Source organism: Callorhinus ursinus, unplaced genomic scaffold, assembly GCF_003265705.2.
Source record: "Callorhinus ursinus isolate GAN/ISIS: 27379988/994484 unplaced genomic scaffold, GSC_fseal_2.0 scaffold41, whole genome shotgun sequence".
In the NCBI taxonomy this organism is placed as follows: domain Eukaryota; kingdom Metazoa; phylum Chordata; class Mammalia; order Carnivora; family Otariidae; genus Callorhinus; species Callorhinus ursinus.
Window position 1 is genome coordinate 11190838 of NW_027397103.1, and position 22639 is coordinate 11213476.

Consider the following 22639-nt stretch of genomic DNA (forward strand, 5'->3'; position numbering starts at 1 on the left):
ATTGCTGGCTGGCTGCATTTTAGGGAAGTAAGCTGTGGTCCCCGTTATTTCTCCTGGCCCACCTAGAACCACCTGTTTTTGTGTACTCTGGGTATGACCGGAAGGTGACTTTTATTCTCCAAATAGCATCTGGAAAAATGAGCTCTGAGAGCCCGGAGACCCATGCAGAGACTTGAGCGAGTACCTTAAGCACAGTGGGTATTCTAAGCTCCTCAAAAGGTCTTTTGACCAATGTACATTTTGTAAAAGTACATGCCCAGAAATGGAAGCGACTATGGAGAAAGTTTGTGCAACCCACGTAGAAGTGTTCCTGAGAGCTGTATTTCCAAAGCATGTTTCTTAGAGCGGCCAGCTCCCAAACCAGCAAACTGCATCAGAAGTACCTGAGCACTTACTAAAGGAACAGATTCCTGGGCCCATCCTGGACCAAGCCAGTCAGAATATCCAAGTAGGGAGCCTGGGAGTCTGCATTTCCCCCCCTCCCCGGGTTGTAAACCCCTGCCTTGGAGCAGTGGCCCCTTGAGGTATTTACTAGGGCCACTCATGCTCGAGGAAGGATTAGACAAAGCGAAACAGGATTATTAGTCAGGACTCTCCTTTGGTTACAGGTTACCGAAACCTAACGCAAACTAGTTTTTGGTTCACAGGATCTCAAGTCCAGAGATAGAGGTAATGCCCAGTATGACCTAACCTAGGCCCTCACGCTGCTGCCGGGAAGCATCCTTCTCCCCAAGTTTCTCCTTCCTCCCTGTTGCCTGCCTTGTCAGTGGATCCCCCGGCGCATGTTCGGCAGGCACCAACTCCAGAGCCCCGGTCACTGCCCCCAACCTGCTCACCATTGTCCTTGGGGCAGGTGCTACTCAGGTTGGCCACGCCTGGATGCTCCTCTGCTCCCCGCAGAATCAGAGGCAGGGTCAGCCACCTTGACCCCGAGGACTCTGGGGCGGCAGGAGTGGGTTCCAAATGGAATTCTGCGAAGGGAGAAAACGGGTCCATGATTCTGAGGCTTTAGGAGGTCACTGGACATTGGGAGTCTTGAAGTGGGGTGTATACATCTGGGACAACATCCCCCCAACTGGACTGATTGTGGAAACCTCTTTCTCATTTGGAACTCCAAAGTTCCAAAGCAACTTTGGAAATGTTGCTTTGACTTCTCACCAGCATTCCCCGCCCCCCACTGCATTTCGTCTTCTTTTGTATCTATAGTTCATCTTCTCCTTTTTTTCCCAAACATTGATCTTAAGTTAATCCCCAGCTTCTTGGGGTGACTGGCTGGCCTAACTTCCAGACTGAGGAAGGGGAAAAAAAGCCTATGTTGGTAAGAAGTGCAGGGACCCAGAATCTGGCTGACCTAGCTGCTCCCTTGGCAAGTCATTTCAACTATAGTCTGAGTTCCTGTGACCTCATCTTTCAGAGGAGGCTGGAAGCAGCTCGCACCTCTAGCGATGTCGCGAGGGTCCAAGGAGCACCCCACCCCATGTCACACAGAGTCGGTACTTAGTAGCCCCTCTTCTCACTTTAGTATTTCCTGTCAGCACGGCGTGTTCTGTTTAAGAGGTGATGAGACGGCCCCTTTTTTACTTTATTTAACTTTTTATCTTGGAAAATTCCAAACACGGACAACAGCAGAGAAAATAGTGTAATAAACTGTTCTGTACCCATCAGTCAACTTGAGCAATGATCAACTCCTGTTACATCCAGACCCACCAACTTCCTCTCCACCCTTGGCCTGTTCTGAGGCAGGTCCCACACACTCTTACTTCACAGGGAGGCCTCTGGAACTGAGGTGTCCCTTAACTCTGTCATCTAGCCGGGGAGAGGGTCATCTTCCACCCCCTGGGGGCGTCTCAGGTTCACCGTCACACATGTCCTGTGGGCAGGCATCAGATGTCTCTCTGAAGACCGTAGATTCTAGCCGTCCATGTAGGGAGGCAGTGCCCCCCAGGTCGGGGGGCTCTGGGGCAAACCCTGCCTGGAACCACCTGTCAACCGTGCGATTTGGTCAAGTTCCTGGACTTCTCCGAGTCTCTGTTTCCTCATCTGTAAAGTGGGAATAGTAGTAGCACCCACCTCCTGGGGTGACTGAAGAGTAAATCAGCGTCTATTTAGCACAGGACGTGGCCGTGTTAAATGTTTGGAAAAGACCATCCAGTATCATTGTTTTCATCACTGTGTCCTCAACTCTGGACCTGTTGATTGTAAAAGGCCTTTAGGCGAATGTTCCTCTGTGTCGTTCTTTGTTCACAGTTTCCTTTCTAAAACCAGTTCATTATTTCCTTGACTCATCTCGTGAAGGCACTTTGCATAAGTGACTGAAAGTCATCAAACTGATGGCAGTCTTCTCGTTCAGGACTTTTTTTAAGGGTTTTTTTTTCTTTCCATTCCCTTCCCTTCCGTTCCCTTCCCTTCCTTCCCTTCACTTTCTTTCTTTCTTTGGTTCTTTCTTTCTTTCTTTCTTTCCTTCTTTCTAAGCTGTGCACCCAGTGTGGGGCTTGAATTCACAACCCTGAGATCAAGAGTCACATGCTCTGCCGACAGCCAGCCAGGCGCCCCTCCTTCAGGAGTCTTGATTTTCAGCGCGAAGCTCATATAAATGTGTCCTCCTCTGCAGTCCTGCTTGGCTGGCAAGGGAATTCTGGGTGTTTAGCCCCTGTGACCATCACTGCCTGGCATATGAAGTGCTACAGACAGAGGGTGGGCACAGAGTGACCACCCTTTTCCTGCTTTCTATAGAAGCAAGCACGTGTAATCCCTGAAGGCATACTCAGTTACCCAGTCATTGGCAAAATATAATAAAACCCAACAACCTCTCCAGGTCTTGCTGATGAGTAAAATGTACCCAGAAAAAAAATGTTAGTCTGCAGCAAATGTTATAAAGTGGCATTGAACCTTAGTTGCAAACAAAAAGAAATTAAAATGGCGATTGTAAGGTTTTCACTGGCTGTGGGAGACATCTCTCCTCACTGTTACAAAGGAGAGTTTCAGTGCCCTCCTGGAAGGTCTTCATAAATCCCTTGGCCTCCAGGGTTTTCAATCCACCTAAAAAAACACGCTCACTCTTTGGAGATGTTTTCCGAAGGCCCCTGACCCAGATGTGGCCACATCAGTGTGCAGACTTCACAAGTTGATGAGTCAGTTTCTATCCGATGCTGCACAGGGAAAACTTTTTGGTCTCTGGTTTTCACATCGGATTTGTAGGGATTTCAATAAATATGTTTTCGGGGCTTTGAAACTTTTAAATCCAGGCTTTGTCGTGGTTAATGAAACATTTCCTATTAAGATGCAGCTGTTCCCCTGCCCCCAAGAAGCTGCATGAAGAAGGACGTGGGGCTAATAGAGTCCTTCAACCCTTGGTTACATAAAAGACACAGTCACAGAGATTCAAACCAGTGCCCCCTGCCCACCCAGGCTGTACATTATTTATATTTCTCTTACGTCATTTTAACTGCCTAGGGGATTTGAATCTAGTCAGTGTGGTAAATTGAAGCCAAATTATACAAGAATATAGCCCTCCCTGAAGAATTCCTAACCCTTCCCATTCTTTGCAGAACACTGAACTTGGGCATAACAGCCAAAGTGTGGTCAGGGAGGGCCTACTCTTCTTACAGATCTTCATTTTTTCAAATGAAAGAGTTGCACGGTTTGTAATGTTATAGAAGGAACCAAAACTTTGGTGTCACGGTTTTCTACAGCTGAGTTCACATAGGACAGAGTTTCGTCTTCTAGCTTCATCATTTTCTTTTCCTGCAGGACTTTGGAGCATCGTGTTGGGGCATTGCCCGTGTGTCACATGTGTTCCCTGCTTACTTGTGGCTATTGTTTCTATTTAGCTTGCAGAGCAATCTCTGTTTAATCCTGATAGCTTTTTGCGGTGAATTAATAGTCGTGTCACCACTTAGTTCTATAAATGTAAGCAGAGAGGTATGTGCCTGGCAAGTGCTCACATAATGGACACTCAGCAAATGTTGGTCAGATGAGTGAATGAATGAATGAATGAATGATGGTCTTTGGTCATATCTGGCACAAAGACAACAAGGAAAGTAGAATCTCTGACATTATTATTTGATCTCAGAGTAATTAATAGTAGCCCTAAAGTTTTTGATAGATTCAGGAACTTTAGTGTTATTTAGGAATATTTAGAGAGGAATAAACAATCACTTAATTTTTTTAAAAAAACTTTTTGGTAAAGTTTCTATTTATTTATTTGACACAGAGAGAAAGCCCAAGCAGGGGAAAAGGCAGGCAGAGGGAGAGAGAGAAGCAGACTCCCCACTGAGCAGGGAGCCCGACGAGGGGCTCGATCCCAGGACCTGGGGTCATGACCATGACCTCAGACACTTAACAACTGATCCACCCAGGTGCCCCATCACTTAACTTTTACATGTGCATATCTTTGGGCCCACCAAATGTACTTTTAGGAGTATACCCTACAGAAAAACTCACACAAGTGTACCATGATGTGCATATGGAAAGGACAATTACTGCAGCATATTTTCCAGATAATGAAAAATGAAAACAACCCTAATGTCTGTTGATAAGAGATGGGATAAATAAAATAAGGCACACCTCCACTTAGTAGTCATTAAAAAGTGAAATTGGCCAACGTTTCTTGACTCAAAAAGCATGTAGAGGTTTTGTTATTAAAGGGAAAGGGACAAGTTGCAAAACAATATGTAAAGCATGAGCTCGTTTCATTCATAATAATTTAGGTACTCATACCTGCCTAGCAAAAGTCTGAAAGACCAGGCCCCAAATGCTTAACGACATTGACTTCTGAATGGTGGGATTTGGGAGAACTTTTACTTCCTACTTTGTACATGTAACCCCATTATCAGCAGGGGTCTCTGGTACCAGCTGGAACCTGGCCTCTGGTCCATGGCAGTCAGAGTTTTGGGGCTACCCTGGGGGCTCCTGTGTGTGTGTGTGTGCAGACTCTGTCTACCCCATGTCATTCCAGACCTGACACTCAGCTCGTTCCTCAGTTTCCACAAAAACACAAAGCCCACTCACGCAAGACAACTTTCTTGAAAATTTGGGAATCATCAGAAAGAGACACATAACTGCATTTCACAGCAATTTACCTAAAACTCCTTTTAGACCTTCCTCCCAGTCCTGATGATCACCCTGACAGGGGCTTCCTTGCTGGCCTTCATCCCATGCAGGACTCAGTGCTCTGCCCCCCCCTCTTTCCTGGCATACCCCCAGGAACTCCACATTCTCCCTGTGTTAGCCATGGTAGTTTGGCTCTTAGCTTCTGTTTCCAAACCTGCAATATAAGCCCATCTCGAGGGACTTTAAATGAAAAATGTCCCATTTGGTGGTTTCCACCCTCCTTAGAAGATAGTTGTGGTTATATGGGGAGGGGGGCTCATAATAGACATTTCTGTAATATTCTAATTTTTCTTAGCTACAAGCATGTGGCTTGCATTGCTTTTGTATCTAGAACAAAACCCAGAAAGATAAACAAACAAATCCTCCCAAAGCCGTTTGTGCTAATCTTGTGGCTAAACCATGGTCCCAGCTGGGATGGAGGGCCCGTGGCCAAGCAGTGCAGCCTTCCCCATACAAGGAGGAGAAATCTGAGCCAGTGGTCATGGGCACAGTGTCTGCCCCAATAAAGACCCCATGGGAATTTGGAGATTTGCACCTTGAAAAGAAGCCCTCAGTATGTCGGATTTGCTCTGAAACAGGAATATCAGGAGTTATTTCTGTGGCCCACTGTTTTAGGGAGGCCTTCCTGGTCAGCTAAGAGCCCCTACACCAGTGAGCAGTGTGTCCCCCTGCAGAGAGATCAGGGCAAGACAAAATGATTTCTGTTGTTCACACTGTAATGCATTTAAAGAAAGAAATCCCCAAATGCCACGCAGCCGCTAAAAACGAATGCAGGGGATGACAGTACCATAATAACTCGAGCACCACCAGCAGCAACCAGGCCCTTCTCTCTGGCGCTCTCACGGCACGCCCAGTTTTATGCCAACCCTGCTGGTGTTTAATCCTCTTGCCAGGGAGATGCTTCCTATAGTCTCCATTTTACAGATGGGGACGTGAGGCTTCCCGTGTTCTGTTTCTACATGTGCGCTTTAGTGCGAACAAGGAAGAAACCCTAAAGTCGCGACATCGAACACTGGTTATTGCTGAGGGGTGGGGCATTACAGGGCATTTCTCTTTATATCTCTTCTCTCCTTATATATCTTTGCTTAATTTTTTATAACAAGCATGTATGAATCTTTGTTGGTTTGATGATTATAACGGGATAGATCATAGTGATGGTAGAAAATGTGTTTTAAAAAATACTAGTGTTGGGGCGCCTGGGTGGCTCAGTCGTTAAGCGTCTGCCTTCGGCTCAGGTCATGATCCCAGGGTCCTGGGATCGAGCCCCGCATCGGGCTCCCTGCTCGGCGGGAAGCCTGCTTCTCCCTCTCCCACTCCCCCTGCTTGTGTTCCCTCTCTCACTGTCTCTCTCTCTCTCTCTCTCTCTGTCAAATAAATAAATAAAATATTTAAAAAAATACTAGTGTTATTTTCTTTGGTACTTGCCTTTGCCGTGGTTTCACCTCCTATTATTTTTCTTTCTTTTTGACAACTTTGCTGAGATATATCACCTACCATACAATTCATGCATTTGAAATGGCTTTTGGTTTGTTCACAGAGTTGTGCAGCCAGCACCACTGTCCAGTCCCAGAGCATGTTTATCACCCTAAAAAGAAACCCCACACCCATTAGTGCACTTAATACGGTGACCCCTTGGTAGTCCACTCCCCACCCCCACCCCCCAGCTCCCGGCACCCACCAGTCTCCTTCCTGCCTCTATGGATTTGCCTGTTCTGGACATTTCATATTGATGGAATCGTGCACTATTTGGTCTTTTGTGACGGTCTTCTCTCTCGGAGCATCATGTTTGCAAGGTGCAGGTGTCCTGAAGTCATCCTTCCTCTTTATAACTGAATAATATTCCGTTCATTCATGTGGATATGCCACATTTTATTTTTTCATTCATCAAATGATGGACATTTGGGTGGTTTCCACATTTTGGCTATTATGAGTAATACCGCTATGAGTATTTGTGTACAAGTTTTTGTGTAGAGCTGTGTTTTAATTTCTCTCGGCCTACGTACGTACCTAGGGGTAGAATTGCCATACTCGTAACTCCCGACTTCGAGGAACTGCCAGATTGGTTTCTGTTTACTATTTCTTAACTTGGACCAGGCCCTCACCCACGTTTCTGGGTGCAGCTACAAGGAAGCAGGACTTTGAAGAGCTGTGAGCGCTTGACTGACAAACCCTCGACTGTGGGTCTGGGACAAGCTGGAGGACTTGCCATTTAGATTTTAAAGCCATTTCCTGGAGTGAGTGCCTGGAAGTGTTTGACACTGGGGCTCCGATGAGGGCCTGGGGGAAGGTCATCGTAAAGGGCCTTGGAACGGGCGGTGTTCTCATTTCTGGGTCAACCTCACCCCAGATAGCAGGGAGAAAGCAAGCACAGGGGCTGAGCCCCAAGGCTGGCCTGACCCTGTGACTGCGTCCAGCGGGCATGGCATGTCCCACTCCTGGAGAAAGGCAGCCGCCATCCAAATATAGTTCCTGGAGGAAGCAAGGAGCAGCTGTGAGTCATGGAGCCGAGCATAAATAGCGGAGGTGTCTCCAGATGTGACTGTGCAGGGAGGCTGCCCGGCCTTGAGACCTGCTCCTCAGCACCTTCCTCCGCTGCCCGGGGCCCCAGGAGAGGGCGCCAGGTGAAGACCAGCTCCTCATCTGCGGGGGGCGTTCTAGAGGGCACCCTGCGTTGGGGAGGTGGCAAGCATAAGAAGGAGGGAGAGTCCTCCCAGCCTGCAAGCCTGTGAAACTAGCACAGGAGAAGCCGACCCGCACTGGGAGGCTGTGTATACACTGAGGAAGGCCTCAGTTCAGATGTATTATGTTCCTCTCCGCCTCACAGGGAGGTTAGAAAGCGGAATTACGAACCACAGTGCTCAGGCCATCAGGGGCTTCCTGCTGCTATGGGGGTGAATGACAGAGGCAGAAGTAAAGCAATCCTGGGCAAGGGGACCCAACCCACCAGGAACAGGCCCCTCTTCTGTCACGGGGCCCGCACAGCAGTGCCCGCAGAGGCCCAGGTGCCACGTGGCTAAGTGTGTAGAAGTTATAAACCAAGCAACAAGCTGTTAAATTAATACCCCACCTTGACTGTTCTACCTTTAATTTGGGCTCCTTCAAATTCTGGGGCTCCTGGAGTTTCGCACTTGGATGGGCAGCATGAGGAGAGCCAGGCCAGTGACTACCCCTTGTCTCCACCCCCCCGCCGCCACTCCCTCCTTGGCCGGCCTTCAGGCCCATGGAGGGGAGGGGCACACCACTGGTGAGGGTTCCTCTCAGAGGATGACTTCAAGAGGAGCCCTTGCAGGCCCTAGAAGTGGGCTTGGGTTATTCGGGGGGGGGGTCCTGGGATTCAGGGTTCCCAGAGCATGGTCTATGATAAGAGAGCATGACATCTAGTGGGCACCTCCTATGGCCCCAAGACTCCTTTGAGGAGGGGATAGCCAGAGGGGCCCCTCTTGCCTGGATGTTGTGGTGTCACTGCCAGAGAACACATCTCTCTACTGCGGTTGATTATTCTCAGTTCTATCTGGAAATGCAGGACTATCATCATCAGACTCCTCTGAATTTTCAAGAGAAGTCTGAAAGCTAGATTTCTATATGGAATCTCCTAATTTTAGAAGTACCACACGAACCAAACAAAGCATGTCAGCAGACTTAGCTCTTGGACTAGCAGTGTGCATCCTCTGACCTGCCGATAGCACAAGGTCTTCAATGCCTCAACGGAATCCCAACCCACCAGAACTCCCTCAGGACTTCTCAACAGGATCAGAAGGGGTGGCAGGCAGAATAATGACCCCCAAGGGTGTCTATGTCTTAATTCCTGTAACCTGTGAGTATACTACCTTACGTAGCAAAAGGATTTTGCAGGTATGATTAAATTAATCATGGGGAGATTACCCTGGATTATCTGGTGGACCCAGTGTAATCACAAGGGTCTTTATAAGAGGGAGGCCGGAGGTTTGGAGGAGGAGGTATGATAAGGAGACGTCAGAGTGTGGGATGAGGCTGCTGGCTTTGAAGATGGAAGGGCCATGGGCCAAGGGACAATGGCACCTCTAGAACCTGGAAGGGCAACACAAGCAGATTCTCCACTAGAGCTTCCAGAAGGAATGCAGCCTCACCTACACCTGATGTTAGCTCTTCAGACCCGTTTCAGACTTCTGACCTTGAGAACCAGGAGACCAGCTTGTGTGCTTTAAGCTACTCCACCTGTCGCTGGTGGTTACAACAGTGACGGGCCATGTGGAAGGGGCTTGGGGAAGTTTCTCAGGCAGCCCCCGCTCAACTTGTTCCCCCTCATAGACCGGCTGGATCCTCGCTGGCTGTCCTCCCAGTCTACCTCTTCCTTGAAGCCTTCCCAGGCCCACCTGGCTGAGGGCTCCTCCAGCTCTTGGCGTGGAGCGCCTGCCTTTGGCACTGAATCTGAGAGCCACAGTATCCAAACAGATTAAGCCACTCGAGGGCACTTTAGAAAGTACTGATTCTTGGGCCCGCCCTCCTAAAGCGGTTGAATCTAGGGGTGGAGCCTGGGCAAGGATAGTGATGAAAGCCCCCCAAGGGTTCTTCGAGGGCAGCCAGGGCTGAGAACCAAACCACAGTGACAGAACCTTCCTTTTGGTTCACTCTCTCCGTGTACGTTGTCTCTTCACAGGGCCCAGACCAGGGCTTGGCACCTAGCAGGTGTTTAATAAATATTTGCTGACTGAAAAGTCCTAGAGTGCAGGGCTGTTCTTGTCATCAGTAAGTGACTTGCCTTCCATTCACCTAGCATGAAACCAAATGTTCGGTAACCGCTAGTAAACTGAACTAAATGAACTAGGGTAGCAAGTGGTTATTCTAAATAAGCCTTTTGTATATTTTAAGAAGAATTCTCCCATGACCTCCCTTGTGGCTGCATTGTGTGCTTTGCTTTGTTTTGTTTCCTTTCTTCCTTCTCTGGGCCGCTACAACGCGCCTTTCTACTGAACATCCCAAGCCTGGTCCCGATTCTTTTTGGAGTAAGTATCCCCTCTGCCGAAGCTCTGTGGTCTAGGAGCAGTTGTTCTCAAAGATGTGGCTCCCCCAAGCCAGCGGTATTGGCATCACTTGGGGACTTGTTAAGAAAGGCAGAATCTCGGCCCGCCCTCCCCCCGACTCACTGAATCAGAAACTCTGGGGGTGGGACCGGCAGTCTGTTTTAATAAGCCCTCCCGGTCATGTTGACCCGCTGACAAAGCTTGAGAACCCCTGCCTTGAAGCCGTGCTTCTCAACCCTGGCCGTACGTTCAGATCCCCTGAGGAACTTTTAAAAAATATGACTGCTCATACTCCACCCCAGATGAATGAAATCAGGATCTCTGGGAATGGGGCTCAATGTCCAAAGCTCCTCAAGTGCATCAAATGAAGCCCAGCCTTAGCAGAGGAAGGGCCAGCGTGAGAATGCCAATAAAGGCAGGGCTGAAGCCAAGCAGAGCGTTCTGGGCAGGGCAATGGGAGCCCCCGCTCCTCCGGAGTCGGCTTCACACTGGGGCATGGGGAAGGCTCGAAGCGTTCCATTCTGTCTCCAAGGCTCCTCTCCCAAGCGTGAACTTTGTTTAGACATGTAGCAAAATCTGCCTTTTCAACTAACGCTTGCAAAGGAGGCTCAGGAAAAAAATGTCAATGATGCCAACACTGCCAGCTCTATGCTTTCTGAGCAGTGATTCTTGATCAGTCGCACGGGAGAAGAGAGTAAGAGGTGAATCACCTGCTCAGTGGTTTGTGCTGAGAATGTTCACTGAGATCTCTGGAACACTCTGGGTATGAGTAACTCCCACTTTTGAGTTCCTTTTTCTTATCTTTGGGTTTAGTCTTCTTTTTCTAAATTGAGTTAAATCATGTGTTACATTTATAATTTATATATATCATGTGTATTATTTATGTAATTATAAGTTATAAATATACTTTACAATTTATATTATAATTACATATATCGTAATTAGCAAAGGTATAGGAAGTATAATAATCCCAAGAGTATTTACTGCTTTTTGAGAGCTTACCGTGTGTTAGGCATTAATGTTTACCACCTTAAATACATTGTCGCAGTAAACTTCAAAACTCCCGTTACCCCTTTTTTCAAGATGAGGAAATTGAGAAGTTTAGATAGAAAATGGGAGAGTCAGGATTTGAACCTAGGTCTATCATCAATGATCATACTTTTAGCGCTAGTCTCTACTGGCTCATAGTAAATAGTAGCACATGTTTATAATACAATTATAATTAGTATAGTACAAAATGTAAATAATATGATACTGGATAGTGTTTTATTTATACATAAAATTACACATAATTTAACTCTCAATTGTACATAATATAACTCAATAAATGCTCTACATGAAAATGTTACTACTTAAAGGTACTTATATAGTATCAATTAGAGTTCATTCGATTCTGTAATGAATGATGTTATGTCTAAAGACCATTCCTAGAATGTTACATTGAAAATATATGGCTTCTTTGAAAATACTAGGTGATTAAAAAAAAAAAGAAAATACTAGGTGATTACTAAGATACAGTGTTAAAGGGGAAAAAAAAACCAGGATACAAAATTATATACATACATGGTAAGAGTTTTGCAAAACATATACATATATATTTTGTATGCATGGGGTGGGGAAATGGAAAGAAAGTTCGTCAAATCTTTCACAGAAATTACGGTTGGATGGTTGGACTGCAAGAGACTTTTATTTTCTTCTTGATATGTGGGGCCAGACCAAGACACTAGAATGCCCCAGACAAGCTGATATTTAGTGTAGCTTCAAACGGATGCTCTTCCCGATTTTTGTTCTCTGAAATTTAGTGGAGAGGGAGAAATTGGTTGCCTATTGATAAATGTGCACAAATACAGATTCAATTCCTGATTTATTCCTACAGACCAAAGCAGAGTTCATGTTCTGGGGGAAAAATATTTCCTACTTTTCTGTGGCTCTTACTCTCACTTTTTGTAAAATTCCAAGCCCCACAATTTATTAGGAAGCGTATCAGTTTAAAATGCAGATATTAAAATACAGATATTAAAATAAATTACTCATTTCTAGCCCTTTGCCAGGTGTAACTCAGGTTTCTGAATTTCAGCTGACTGCAGCGTGCATAGTACAAAAATACTGCACAGAGTGTGGTGGATGGCAATGAGGAGGGGTTTTGTTTGTTTTTGTATTTCTCCCTTTCTTGCATTCTGGCGGTTCCCTAAGGAGACCCATGTGGAGACCTGCATTAACTGGCATCACATTTCCTTTTGAATCCATAGACAGGTCAGCACCCTTTTCTCATTCTAGAAAATTTGGAAAATGCATAATGAATTTCCAAACCAGAAAGCAGTCCTCCAAGAATGAATTGGGAAGTGTTCCCTTTTCTTCTGTTTTTTTGGGAGAGTTTGTGGAGAATTGGTATTTTTTAAGTATTTGGTAGAATTCACCAGTGAAGCCATCTGGTCTTTGGCTTTTCTTTGTGGAAGTTTTTTTTTTTTAAGTTTTTTTTTTTTTTAAGTAATCTCTACACCCAACATGGGGCTCAACTCACAACCCCGAGATCAAGAGTCACATGCTCTGCTGACTGAGCCAGCCAGGTGCTCCTCTTTGTGGAAGTTTTTAAAACTACTAATTCAATCTCTTCACTCGTTATAGGTCTATTCAGATTTTCTATTTCTTCTTGAGTCAGTTTTTGTCATTTGTTTCTAAGAATGTGTTTATTTCATCTAAGTTATCTTGTTGACTTGTTGTTCATACTTATTTATTTATTTGGTGCAAAAAGGTGGTTTTATTAAAACATGAGGACAAGACCTGTGGGCAGAAAGAGCTGCCCTCCTTTTTATTTCTGAAAAGTTGGTACTGGCGTCCCCTCTTTCAGTCCCAACTTTAGTAATTTGATCTTTTCTCTCTTTTTTTCTCTTGGTTATTCTAGCTAAAGATTTTTATCAGTTTGGTTGATCTTTTCAATGAATGATGGCTTCACAGGTGTTCATTTTTAAATTAAACCCCATAAGTTACATGTACTATTTTATATATATATATATATATATATATATATATATATATAAAATAGTACACATTGAAAATGGAAAAGAAAAAAAAGAAGAAAAGAATCATGGTGCAGTTAATTGAAATTTACTAGGCCTTTGGCCCTATATTCGAGTTTCACATGGAATTATTTACTTATTCTTCTAATTTCCAAGTTTGTGAGGATTCTGCCTTCTAAATGAAACTAACCTCTGCTTGACAATGCAAGGAAGTAGTCGATGCACTATGAGATGGGTAGGTAATAGGTGGTAATAATGTAGCAGTGCTGATAGTATTGGAAAACTGGCCGTTGTCTTAGGGTTGCTGTAACAAAGCATCACACACTGCGTGGCTTCAAACAACAGACATGTACCCTCTCACAGGATAAATCCAGTTGTCAGCAGGGCCGTGCTCTCTGCAAAACGTATAGGGGAGAATCCTTCCTTCTTCCTTGCCTCCTCCAGCTTCTGGTGGCCACCAGCAGTCCTGGGCTTGAACTGCATTGCTCCTCTCCCTGCCTCTGTCATCACATGGCTGTCCCTTCCCTGTGTGTCTCTCCCCTCCTCCTATAAGGACACCATTCACAATGGATTAAAGGCCCATCCCACTCCAGTATGATCTCATCTTAACTAATTATGTCTGCCATGGCCCTATTTCTAAATAAGGTCACATTCTGAGGTCCTGGGGCTGAGGACATCCACATCTCTTCCTTGGGGGATATAAGCAACCCTCAACAGACAGGTTTTCAGCTAACTGTAAACATTTGTCTGTTACTATCCAATTTTTAGAAGTATATCAAAATGTCTTTCCTTCCTTTAAAAAAATGTTATTTATTTATTTTAGAGAGAGAGAGCAGAGGAGGGGCAGAGGGGGAGGGAGAGGGACAAGCAGACTCACTCCCTGCTGAGCATGGAGCCCACCACAGCGCTCGATCTCACGACCCTGAGATCACGACCCGAACCAAAACCAAGAGTTGGACACTCCACCGACTGAGACTGAGCCACCCAGGTGCCCCGAAAGTGTCTCTCATGCTTACTGTGGTCTTTTTTTTTTTTAATAACCTCTTCCCTAGATTGAAGATATGTTTAACGAAATCAGATTTAGTGAGTATGTGGACACTGGAAAGCTAATTGACAAAATCAACTTACCGGATTTCTTCAAAGTTTACCTCAATCACAGACCACCTTTCGGTAACACCATGAGCGGCATCCAGCAGAGCTTTGATGTTCTTGGTTTTACCAATTCAAAAGGAAAGAAGGCCATACGAAGAGAAGATTTCCTGAAACTGCTTCTAACGAAAGGTAAATCCATAAATAGGGAGTATCTTGTCACATCATTGGGCTATTGCCACTGGAGCTGAGCTGTTTTTGGGGAGGCAGACCCCCTGGCATCTTTAATCGACGGTGTGTGGGGGGTTCTGCTTCCCCAGAAACCATGGCTTCAACCATGAGGGATGCCACCTGCTGATCCACAGAGCTGGTAAACAGGGGGTGACAGGAAGGGTGCCATCCTGGGTCCCTAAGAATGTGATTTATGTCCCAACTTGCTGAACCCCTGTCAGATTCAGTGTCCTCACTTGTAAAAGGGGGGTGAAAGTGCTAGCCCACAGTCTCACTGGGCTGTTATGACATTGGGATGCAAGGGTGAGGTAAAACCACACCAAAGTAAAATTTCCCAATTTTTACTTACTGTTTCCCTCATTATTGTATGTGAGGAAGTCAGGTAGGCTTTCTCCCTGGACAACGATTGCTCTTGGTCAAACCGGTGGTTCTAGCGTGAGGGAAGGTGAACTGAAGCCAAGCGCACTTTCTATCAGAAAGTTGTCTTACTTCTCCGCACACACCCCAACAGCTTTCCCCTCCTAGGAGCACCATTCTTAACCCCCATATGGGGAAGGATTTGTGACAGTGACACGGGACCCCGTAGATTGTTTTTGTGTCTCAAGAAAAGGAAATCGCGGGATAATTCTCTTTAAGACCTTGGAACGATGATGCTAAGCTCTGACATGATGTGTTGTCCCAAGAGCTGAATGGACACTCTTCCCTTTACGATATTCAGGTGAGCACATGACCAAAGAGGAGATGGGCGACTGCTTTGCTACCCTGTTTGGACTGAATCCTGAGGGGTGGAAATCTGAGCCAGCGGCCTCCTCTGTCAAAGGTACTGGGGCTGGCTCTGTGTGGGCGTGCCGCCGCGGCTCACTCATTTGTTGGAGACCTAGGTGCGTTTATTTCCCTTGACTGGTGCAGGCTGCTCTCCTTAATACCGCGCACACAACAAAGCAAGTATGCTGGGGACCCAACATGAATAAGTTATGAAAGGACCAGCGAGCCGTGGTCGTATCTGAGAGATGAAAACGTTTGTTACCATGTGCCGTCCGTCCTTTGTGCCTTCTGCTTTTCTGTTCCCTTTATTACCCGGACCCGGTCTCCACCTTTGCGGCTGGGCTGCATGACCACTAGGAGAGAACATACAGCTTGGAAGGTGTCTCGGGAGAGGCATTGTTGAGAGACTCGAGTAAGGACAGGGCAGTGAAGAAGCACAAGCCCGGCTTTGAGCTGCTAGTGTTTGAAAGTTCCTAAAGCCGCTCCTCTCTCCTCTCCTGCCGGAGGATTGCCCACCTCCCTCTTTAGTCCACTGGAGGGAGGAAAATGGGCCTTGTGAATTTAAGTTCTGGAGAAACCAGTCTAAACAGCTCTCTCGAGGGGCGCATGTGTGGCTCAGTTGGTTAAGCGTCTGCCTTCGGCTTGGGTCATGATCCCAGGGTCCTGGGATTGGGCCCCGCGCGTCGGGCTCCCTGCTCAGCGGAGAGTCTGCTTCTCCCCTCTCCCTCTGCTCCTCTCCCTGCTTGTGCTCTCGCTTTCTCTCGGAAATAAATACATAAAATATTTTTTAAAAATTAAAAAAAAAATAAACAGCTTTCCCGGGCCTGCAGGGGTGTCTCCACTGCCAAGCCCCAGACGCTGCCCAATGCCCCACAGTGGTGAAAGCCTGCCACCATTACTGACCCTCACCAGACTTCATTCTCCCTCTGCTTGCTCGCTTGCTTTCTTTTGTAAAGCAACCCCATGAAGGCTTCAGATAGCTGGAGGTGGCTATTTTCCTTTTTTTTTTTTTTAAGATTTTATTTATTTATTTGACAGAGAGCACAAGCAGGGAGAGAGGCAGAGAGAGAGAAGCAGACTCCCCACTGAACAGGGAGCCCGATGCGGGGCTCGATCCCAGGCCCCTGGGATCGTGACCCGAGCCGAAGGCAGACGCTTAACCAACTGAGCCCCCCAGGCGCCCCCTCCCTCTGCTTTCATTGTTCATCCCCAGTTTCACATTAAACAGGGTTTCCTGAACTCAGACAGTTCTAGACTCCAGTATCTGGTGGATCATTTCCAGCCTGCAAACTCCCCTACCCCATTCCTTGTGTACTCGGGACCTCAGAATGTAACGCTCCCAAGTGTTACACATAAATCAACCATACCATGTGGTTAAGGCTTTCCAATGAAGTTCACAGAGATTTGGTAACAAGCTCCAAACCGTAAAGAAGGGATTTCAGCCAATTTCCACCCAGGGGTTTTTAAGGACTCCCAGCCAAACCGTAGCACAAAGCACCTCTCACTTTTGTTTAGTATCCGTTCCTTGTATTTTTTGGAAAATGCTTCTTAGTTAGAAACCTAATCGTTATGAAGGCATTTGTTTTCTTTTCTTGTTTGGCTAGGTTCAGAAATCTGCTTTGAAGAAGAACTTCCAGACGAAATCACTGCAGAAATATTCACGACAGACATTCTTGGCCTAACCATTTCACAAGATTTCAGACAAGATCCTATGGTCAGTGAAGTTGTAAGGAATGTTTGAAACACAAAGGACTTTGTGTGTGCGGGGTTTTTTTTCTTTTTTTTTTTTTTTCTTTTCCAAGAGGCACTGCTTTCCCTGCATTTCCCTGCATGTCCCTGCCCCCACTCTAATCTTTGGAACATTTAGACATTAAAAGCAAATTTCGGCTAAGCAATGGAATTCACAAAGTTGGACATTCCACTGTTTCTGAAATAAGAAAGTGGGTGGAAGCAAGAAACACACTGGTAGCTGGATGTGCGTGGTGGCTGGGTATCCCGGCCCGTCTCTCTGCCTCACCTAAGGCAGTGCTACCAGAGCGGCGTTGAAAAGGACCTGGAGGTGGGCTGGTCCTGGGGGCAGAGAGGGCCTCCACCTGCAGCAGGCCTTCCTAGGGACACGTGTGGCCTTATTCCCTGCCCCTCAAGTGCCACCTGGACCCTTGACCTCATGTGGATCACCCCTGCCTGAGGTTTGACTCAGGGGGAGGGGGGAGCTGGGTGCTCTGGGCTCCTGAGGGTCCCTGCTCGTGGCTTCTCATCAGCAAAACACCTAAGCAGTTGTGTGTGGTCGTTATGAAGAGCATCACTGGCCATGCTTAACCCCGGCGGCAACTGCCAGAGAAAATGCAAAAAGGCCCCCCTGGGGCCCTGTGTGCGTTGCACCTGGACCAGAAACCACCTGGCCAGCCCCGCAGAGGGCCGAACTCAGCGACTAGAGTCTGTGAGCCTCCCCCTCCCCCCACACCCCCCAAACCAGCGGGGGAGATTGCTGCCTCATATTCCGCTGGGCTTCAAAACACGTAGCAGGCAAAAAACAGAGCCCAGTTCAGGGGATATTTGGGGAACATTACTGAGTTTTCAGCGGTGTTTTGCCCTTGAGAGTAAAGTACCATCATTGTGTAAACAGGTGAAAGTGCTGGTCTGATTTTAGAGATTTGTTTTTTTGGGTTTTTTTTGTTTGTTTTTTAAAGATTTTATTTATTTTTTGACACAGAGAGAGACAGCCAGAGAGGGAACACAAGCGGGGAAGTGGGAGAGGGAGAAGCGGACTCCCCACTGAGCAGGGAGCCCCATACGGGGCTCCATCCCAGAACGCTGGGATCATGACCCGAGCCGAAGGCAGACACAAAGATTGAGCCACCCAAGCGCCCCTGATTTTAGATATTTGTTATCAGTGATGAGTTCTCACTCAGACGTATGTGCCAAATGTGATTCTCCACACGTACTCAGTCCATCACACCCTCCCACCCAAACCAGGTCTTTCCCCAGAGGCCCTGGCATGGGAGATGACATTTCGACTCCCCTAAGGGCCCTCCCTCCTCAGGAGCAGAGTCTGTGTGAGAGAAGTAAATGACAGTGGCACCATCCCTCGTGCACAGAGCCCTCCCGCTGCCTGGTGTCCACTTGGAGGCTTGGCTTCAGTGAGTCTTTGGAACACCCTGGAATGTAGAACAGAACTGTCTACCCCAAACCAGGCTGTGTCACGGTGACCGTGGGACAGACGGCGTGGGCCAGGGTTCCGTGGCACCTGCTCATCGAGTTGTGTCGCCGGGCTTGGCAACCTGGTTTATATTTTGTAAGAACCAAAACAACCAAACCCCCCCCCCCCCGCAAGCTTTATGAATCAATTTTGCAGCTGCTAAGGGCTTAGGAGATATATTACCAAGCCGGTTAAAAAGTTCCTGGGGACATTTTAGGGAACAGGAAACTCTCAGATGACTTGTTCTCTTCAAAAATTTACTCAGAATTGGATTCATTCTGGAGTCCAACCAGAGGCTTCTTTCATTAAATTGGGCACATTCTGCTTTTGTTTTTGTTGACTGCATGTATTGGAATAACTGTCTTGAGCGGAACTGGCCAGTGGTCTGACCCGCTGTGCCTGGACCAATGATCTGGAACCATGGTCACACCACAGCTGAGGGGCTCCCACTGTGCTGAGCCAGCTGCCCTGTCTCCAAGTCCCCTCCTGGAGGGGAGGCCAAAGCAGCAGGGGACAGCAGGCTTCCTGTCAATAGCGTTCCAACCACTCCCAGCCCAGCCTGGCCAGGGGCCCCCCTTCTCACCTTTGGGGCCCCCTTCTGCAGGTGCTTTTGTTCGGGAGTCTCTCAACTTGTTTGACCAACATGGAGAAGACTTGTGCACCTTTCAGCGCCGGGAGGCCTTTGTCTCCCATCCGCAGCAGGCCCCACTTGCTGGCCACACAGATGGTGGAGGCATAGGACATCAGCGCCCCCATCCAGGGGAGGAAGAGGAGGGCAGCCTTCCTGCAGAGTGAGCAGAGCCCCCAGACTCTCCAACAGTGTGCATGGCCGAGCAGCGACACCAGGAAGGGAGCAAGGAAAGGCCAAAGAAGTATAATCATGGACTTAGGGCCCAAACACTGAACACTGTGATGTTCCTTTGGAAGAACACTGTATCAGACGGGGCCTCCAGCTACTGACCAACCAAACCATCCTGGTTTGTTGCTTCTAGAGTTCAGGGACCATCAGGAGCCTCCCTGCCCCACCCCACCTCGCCCCCTCTGCTCCAGACCCCAGGGCTCTTCCCCAGCGTGGCAAGGAAATTCTTTGCACAGCATCTGCCTTGGAAGCCCATGGGCTTGACTGAGCTTCTCTGCTCCTGCCATTTCAGGACTCCCTGTGTGCCTGTGGGTGTGGCTCGTCTCTGAAACCTGTGTTTCCTCCTGGAACAGCTCCTGGCTGGTTGAGAGGATTAAAGGAGAGGGTGCAAGTGAAGCGTTACCAGCACAAGGCAGAGCTCAAAATAGGACAGCAGCTATTATTACAGGACAAACTGCACAGAGACCTGGGGAGGCGGTTGATGAGCACTAACTGTCTCTAGTTCCAAAGTTTTGGCTTCCTTAGCGCTTGCCCAAATAAGGGTCTCTGCTAGCTTTGACAAAGGGCCCTCAATAGTATCTGTGGAATGACTGGACAGATGTACTTGGAGCTCTTTAATAGCTGGCTTTGCTTTCAAATAAAGGCAAACGCCAGGTCCTGCCAGGCTCTCTACATCGGGGTCAGCCGACTTTCTCTATAAAGATCCAGAGAGTAAATATCGAGCCTCTGCAGGTCAAATGGGCTCTGTCACAATCCCTGCCTTGGCCATTGGAGTACAAAGGCAACCACAGACAATCTAGAAATGAATGATTATCACTGCATTCCAATCATGTTTACTTGCGGACACTGAAATGGGAATTCACGATAATTTCCATATATCATGAAATCACCTTCTTTTGATTTTTTTTTCAACCATTAAAAAATGTGAAAACCATTCTTAATTTGCAAGCCACATTTGTCCCTCGGGCTGTAGGCCACTCTACCTCCGAGGCCAGGATCACTCATCCCAACAGATTTTTATGAACACAGTGCATCTTTACAACTGACCTGACCGGTGCTCTTCAAACCTGTCAAGGTCGTGACAAGCAAGACAGGACTGAGAGACCATCACAGGCCGGAGGAGACTAGGGAGACATGGTGGAGAAAGGCAAAACGGGCTCCCAGAACGGATTTCCAGAACAGGAGGAGGATGTTGGGGAAAGCATGCAATCCAGGTGAGGTCTCTAGTATAGTTACCAGCATTACACCCATGTTCATTTCTTAGTTTTGATCACAAGATAGTGGTTAGATAGCATATACACACCTGGGAAGCTGGGGGAGCGGTCCCTGGGAGCTCTCTCTTCTACCTTTGCAACTCTCCTATTAACCTAAAATTATCTTGGGGCACCTGGGTGGCTCAGTCGGTTAAGCGTCCGACCCTTGTTTTGACTCAGGTCATGATCTCAGGGTCGTGAGATCGAGCCCTGCATCAGGCTCCATGCTCAGCGGGGAGTCTGCTTTAGATTTTCTCTCTCCCTCTCCCCTTCCCCACACTTTCTCTCTCTCTCTCTAAAATAATAAATAAATAAATCTTTTTAAAAATCTAAAATTATCTCAAAATTAAAACTTAAAAAAAAGAAATCTGCACCACCTTTCTGACTGAGTCACCCCTGAATTGTTTCCGTGATCTGCCCTGCACCTCTCCATTCTCAAGCAAACACTCCTGAAGCCAGTCAGGGCCGGCTGCTTTGGGGTCACCCCACTTGCTGTCTATCCTCTGCAAACATGAGCCTCTGCTGTGCTTCCAGGCAATGCAGACAAGAAGGGTCTTTTTTTTAAAGATCTGTGTCCTTAAGCCACAGCTACCCTCAACACTAGTGTTTTCAGCCTGAACACGTTCTTTAGAGATTTGGCCAACAGTTCCCCTGCAGGCAGCTGCTTCCAAATCGACTGTAATAAATAGATACAGGGCACTGGGAATCAACAGCAAGTTGCCACCCTACTCGTATGTCATAGAACTACCTTCTGCTAGCTTAGCCTAAAGGAAAAAACCAAAATACAAAAAACAACCCAGGGTCTCCTGGTTGGTTCGGTCGGTAGAGCGTGTGACTCTTGATCTCGGGGTTATGAGTTCGACCCCCACACTGGGGGTAGAGATTGCTTAAAAATAAAATCTTAAACAACAACCCAGGTTGATGTGACATTCTTCAATGGCAGTGCAATACGGAGTATAAGGACCGATTGACCTCACAGGACAGCTAATAGGGGGGTCCCTGTGCCCTTTAGCTTGTTATCCTGAGCTGCTGATCGATGCAGCAGGCCTCCTGCCTTTCTAGGTCACAATGGGTACTTACCAGTGCCCAGGTGAGAGGCACCAGGCCCAGAAGGATCACCGGCCACTGCCGGTACTGCTGCTGTTCTTGGTGGTTTGCAATGACCAGTGGTGCGGCGAGGGAGTTCAACACCAGGGACGTCGCCACGGAATGTGGTCGTCCCAAGTCCTTCACGTTTTCTTGTTTTGTTGATTGGAAGTCACAAACCACATCAGTGTAAACATGGTATTTATTTTTGTATATCTTACTCTTTAAAGCAAGCAGGGTGCTTTCTTTGGGAGGGAAACAAGTTTAGTACACCCTCCTCGCCAGCACTTCAAACAACACAGAAGCGCATGCTGCAAGGGGCCAGTCCCCCGGCCCGCCGCCGGCCAGCACGCCTGCCCTGGAGCAGGGAGCCGTGAGCGGTGCCGCAGCCCTGGGGTCTGAAGCACCGAGGGCACATCAAGTGCAGCCTCCAGCACGAAGGAGTTAGGGGGCCGTGGCAAACTCAAAGCACACCGTCCTATCGAAGGGGCTGACTGCTGCCCGGCTTCTCCTCTCCGAGTGTCTGAGCTCTTCATAGATGGGCTTCGCCCATCCATTTGTCCATTCATGAATTCAGCCAACAGTTCCTGTGCGCTAGCACTGGGTATGCAGTGCTGAGCCAGACAGGCGTGGCCACTGTCTTTAGGGAGCTCATGTGAAACAAACACATAAAGTGTCATTACAGATTGCGCTCGGAGTCCTAAAGAAAAAGCCCAGGCCCTGTGACATGGAATATCAAGAGGGGAATGTGCTTTACTTAAGATGGTTGGGAAGGGTCTCTCCGAAGACAAGACATAGATGTTGAGAGCCAGTCATGGAAAGAGATAGGGGATAACATTCCGGACAGACAGGACAGTGTGTACCAAAGCCAGAAGCATTCAGTGACCACAGAGGGGGATGTAGGCTCAACACGACGTCCTCAAGGGTCTAGAAGTTTCCCCTATATGATTCTTCCTCATGAGTCTGGGTAGGAATGTTTTCACGTGAACTGTGAGCAGGAGGAATGGAGGCTAGCCGGGTCTCCCAAA

General features: G+C 47.5%; 1 protein-coding gene across 7 annotated transcripts in view; it reads left to right on the plus strand.

Moving 5' to 3' along the window:
* The window catches only part of CFAP251 (cilia and flagella associated protein 251), a 64743-nt gene extending 47638 nt beyond the window's left edge, over positions 1-17105 (plus strand). For 5 of the 7 annotated variants that reach the window (XM_025889849.2, XM_073881189.1, XM_025889850.2 and 2 more), the window contains 3 exons: positions 14182-14410; positions 15168-15269; positions 16819-17105. In XM_025889849.2, the coding sequence (XP_025745634.1) occupies positions 14182-14410; positions 15168-15269; positions 16819-16955 (468 nt within the window). In that variant the 3' untranslated portion in view covers positions 16956-17105. Of the gene's footprint in view, positions 1-14181; positions 14411-14960; positions 15270-16818 lie in introns of those variants that run through there. The other 2 variants (XR_012374879.1, XM_073881191.1) reach the window with 2 other exon arrangements.
* The last annotated feature ends 5534 nt before the right edge of the window (positions 17106-22639 follow it).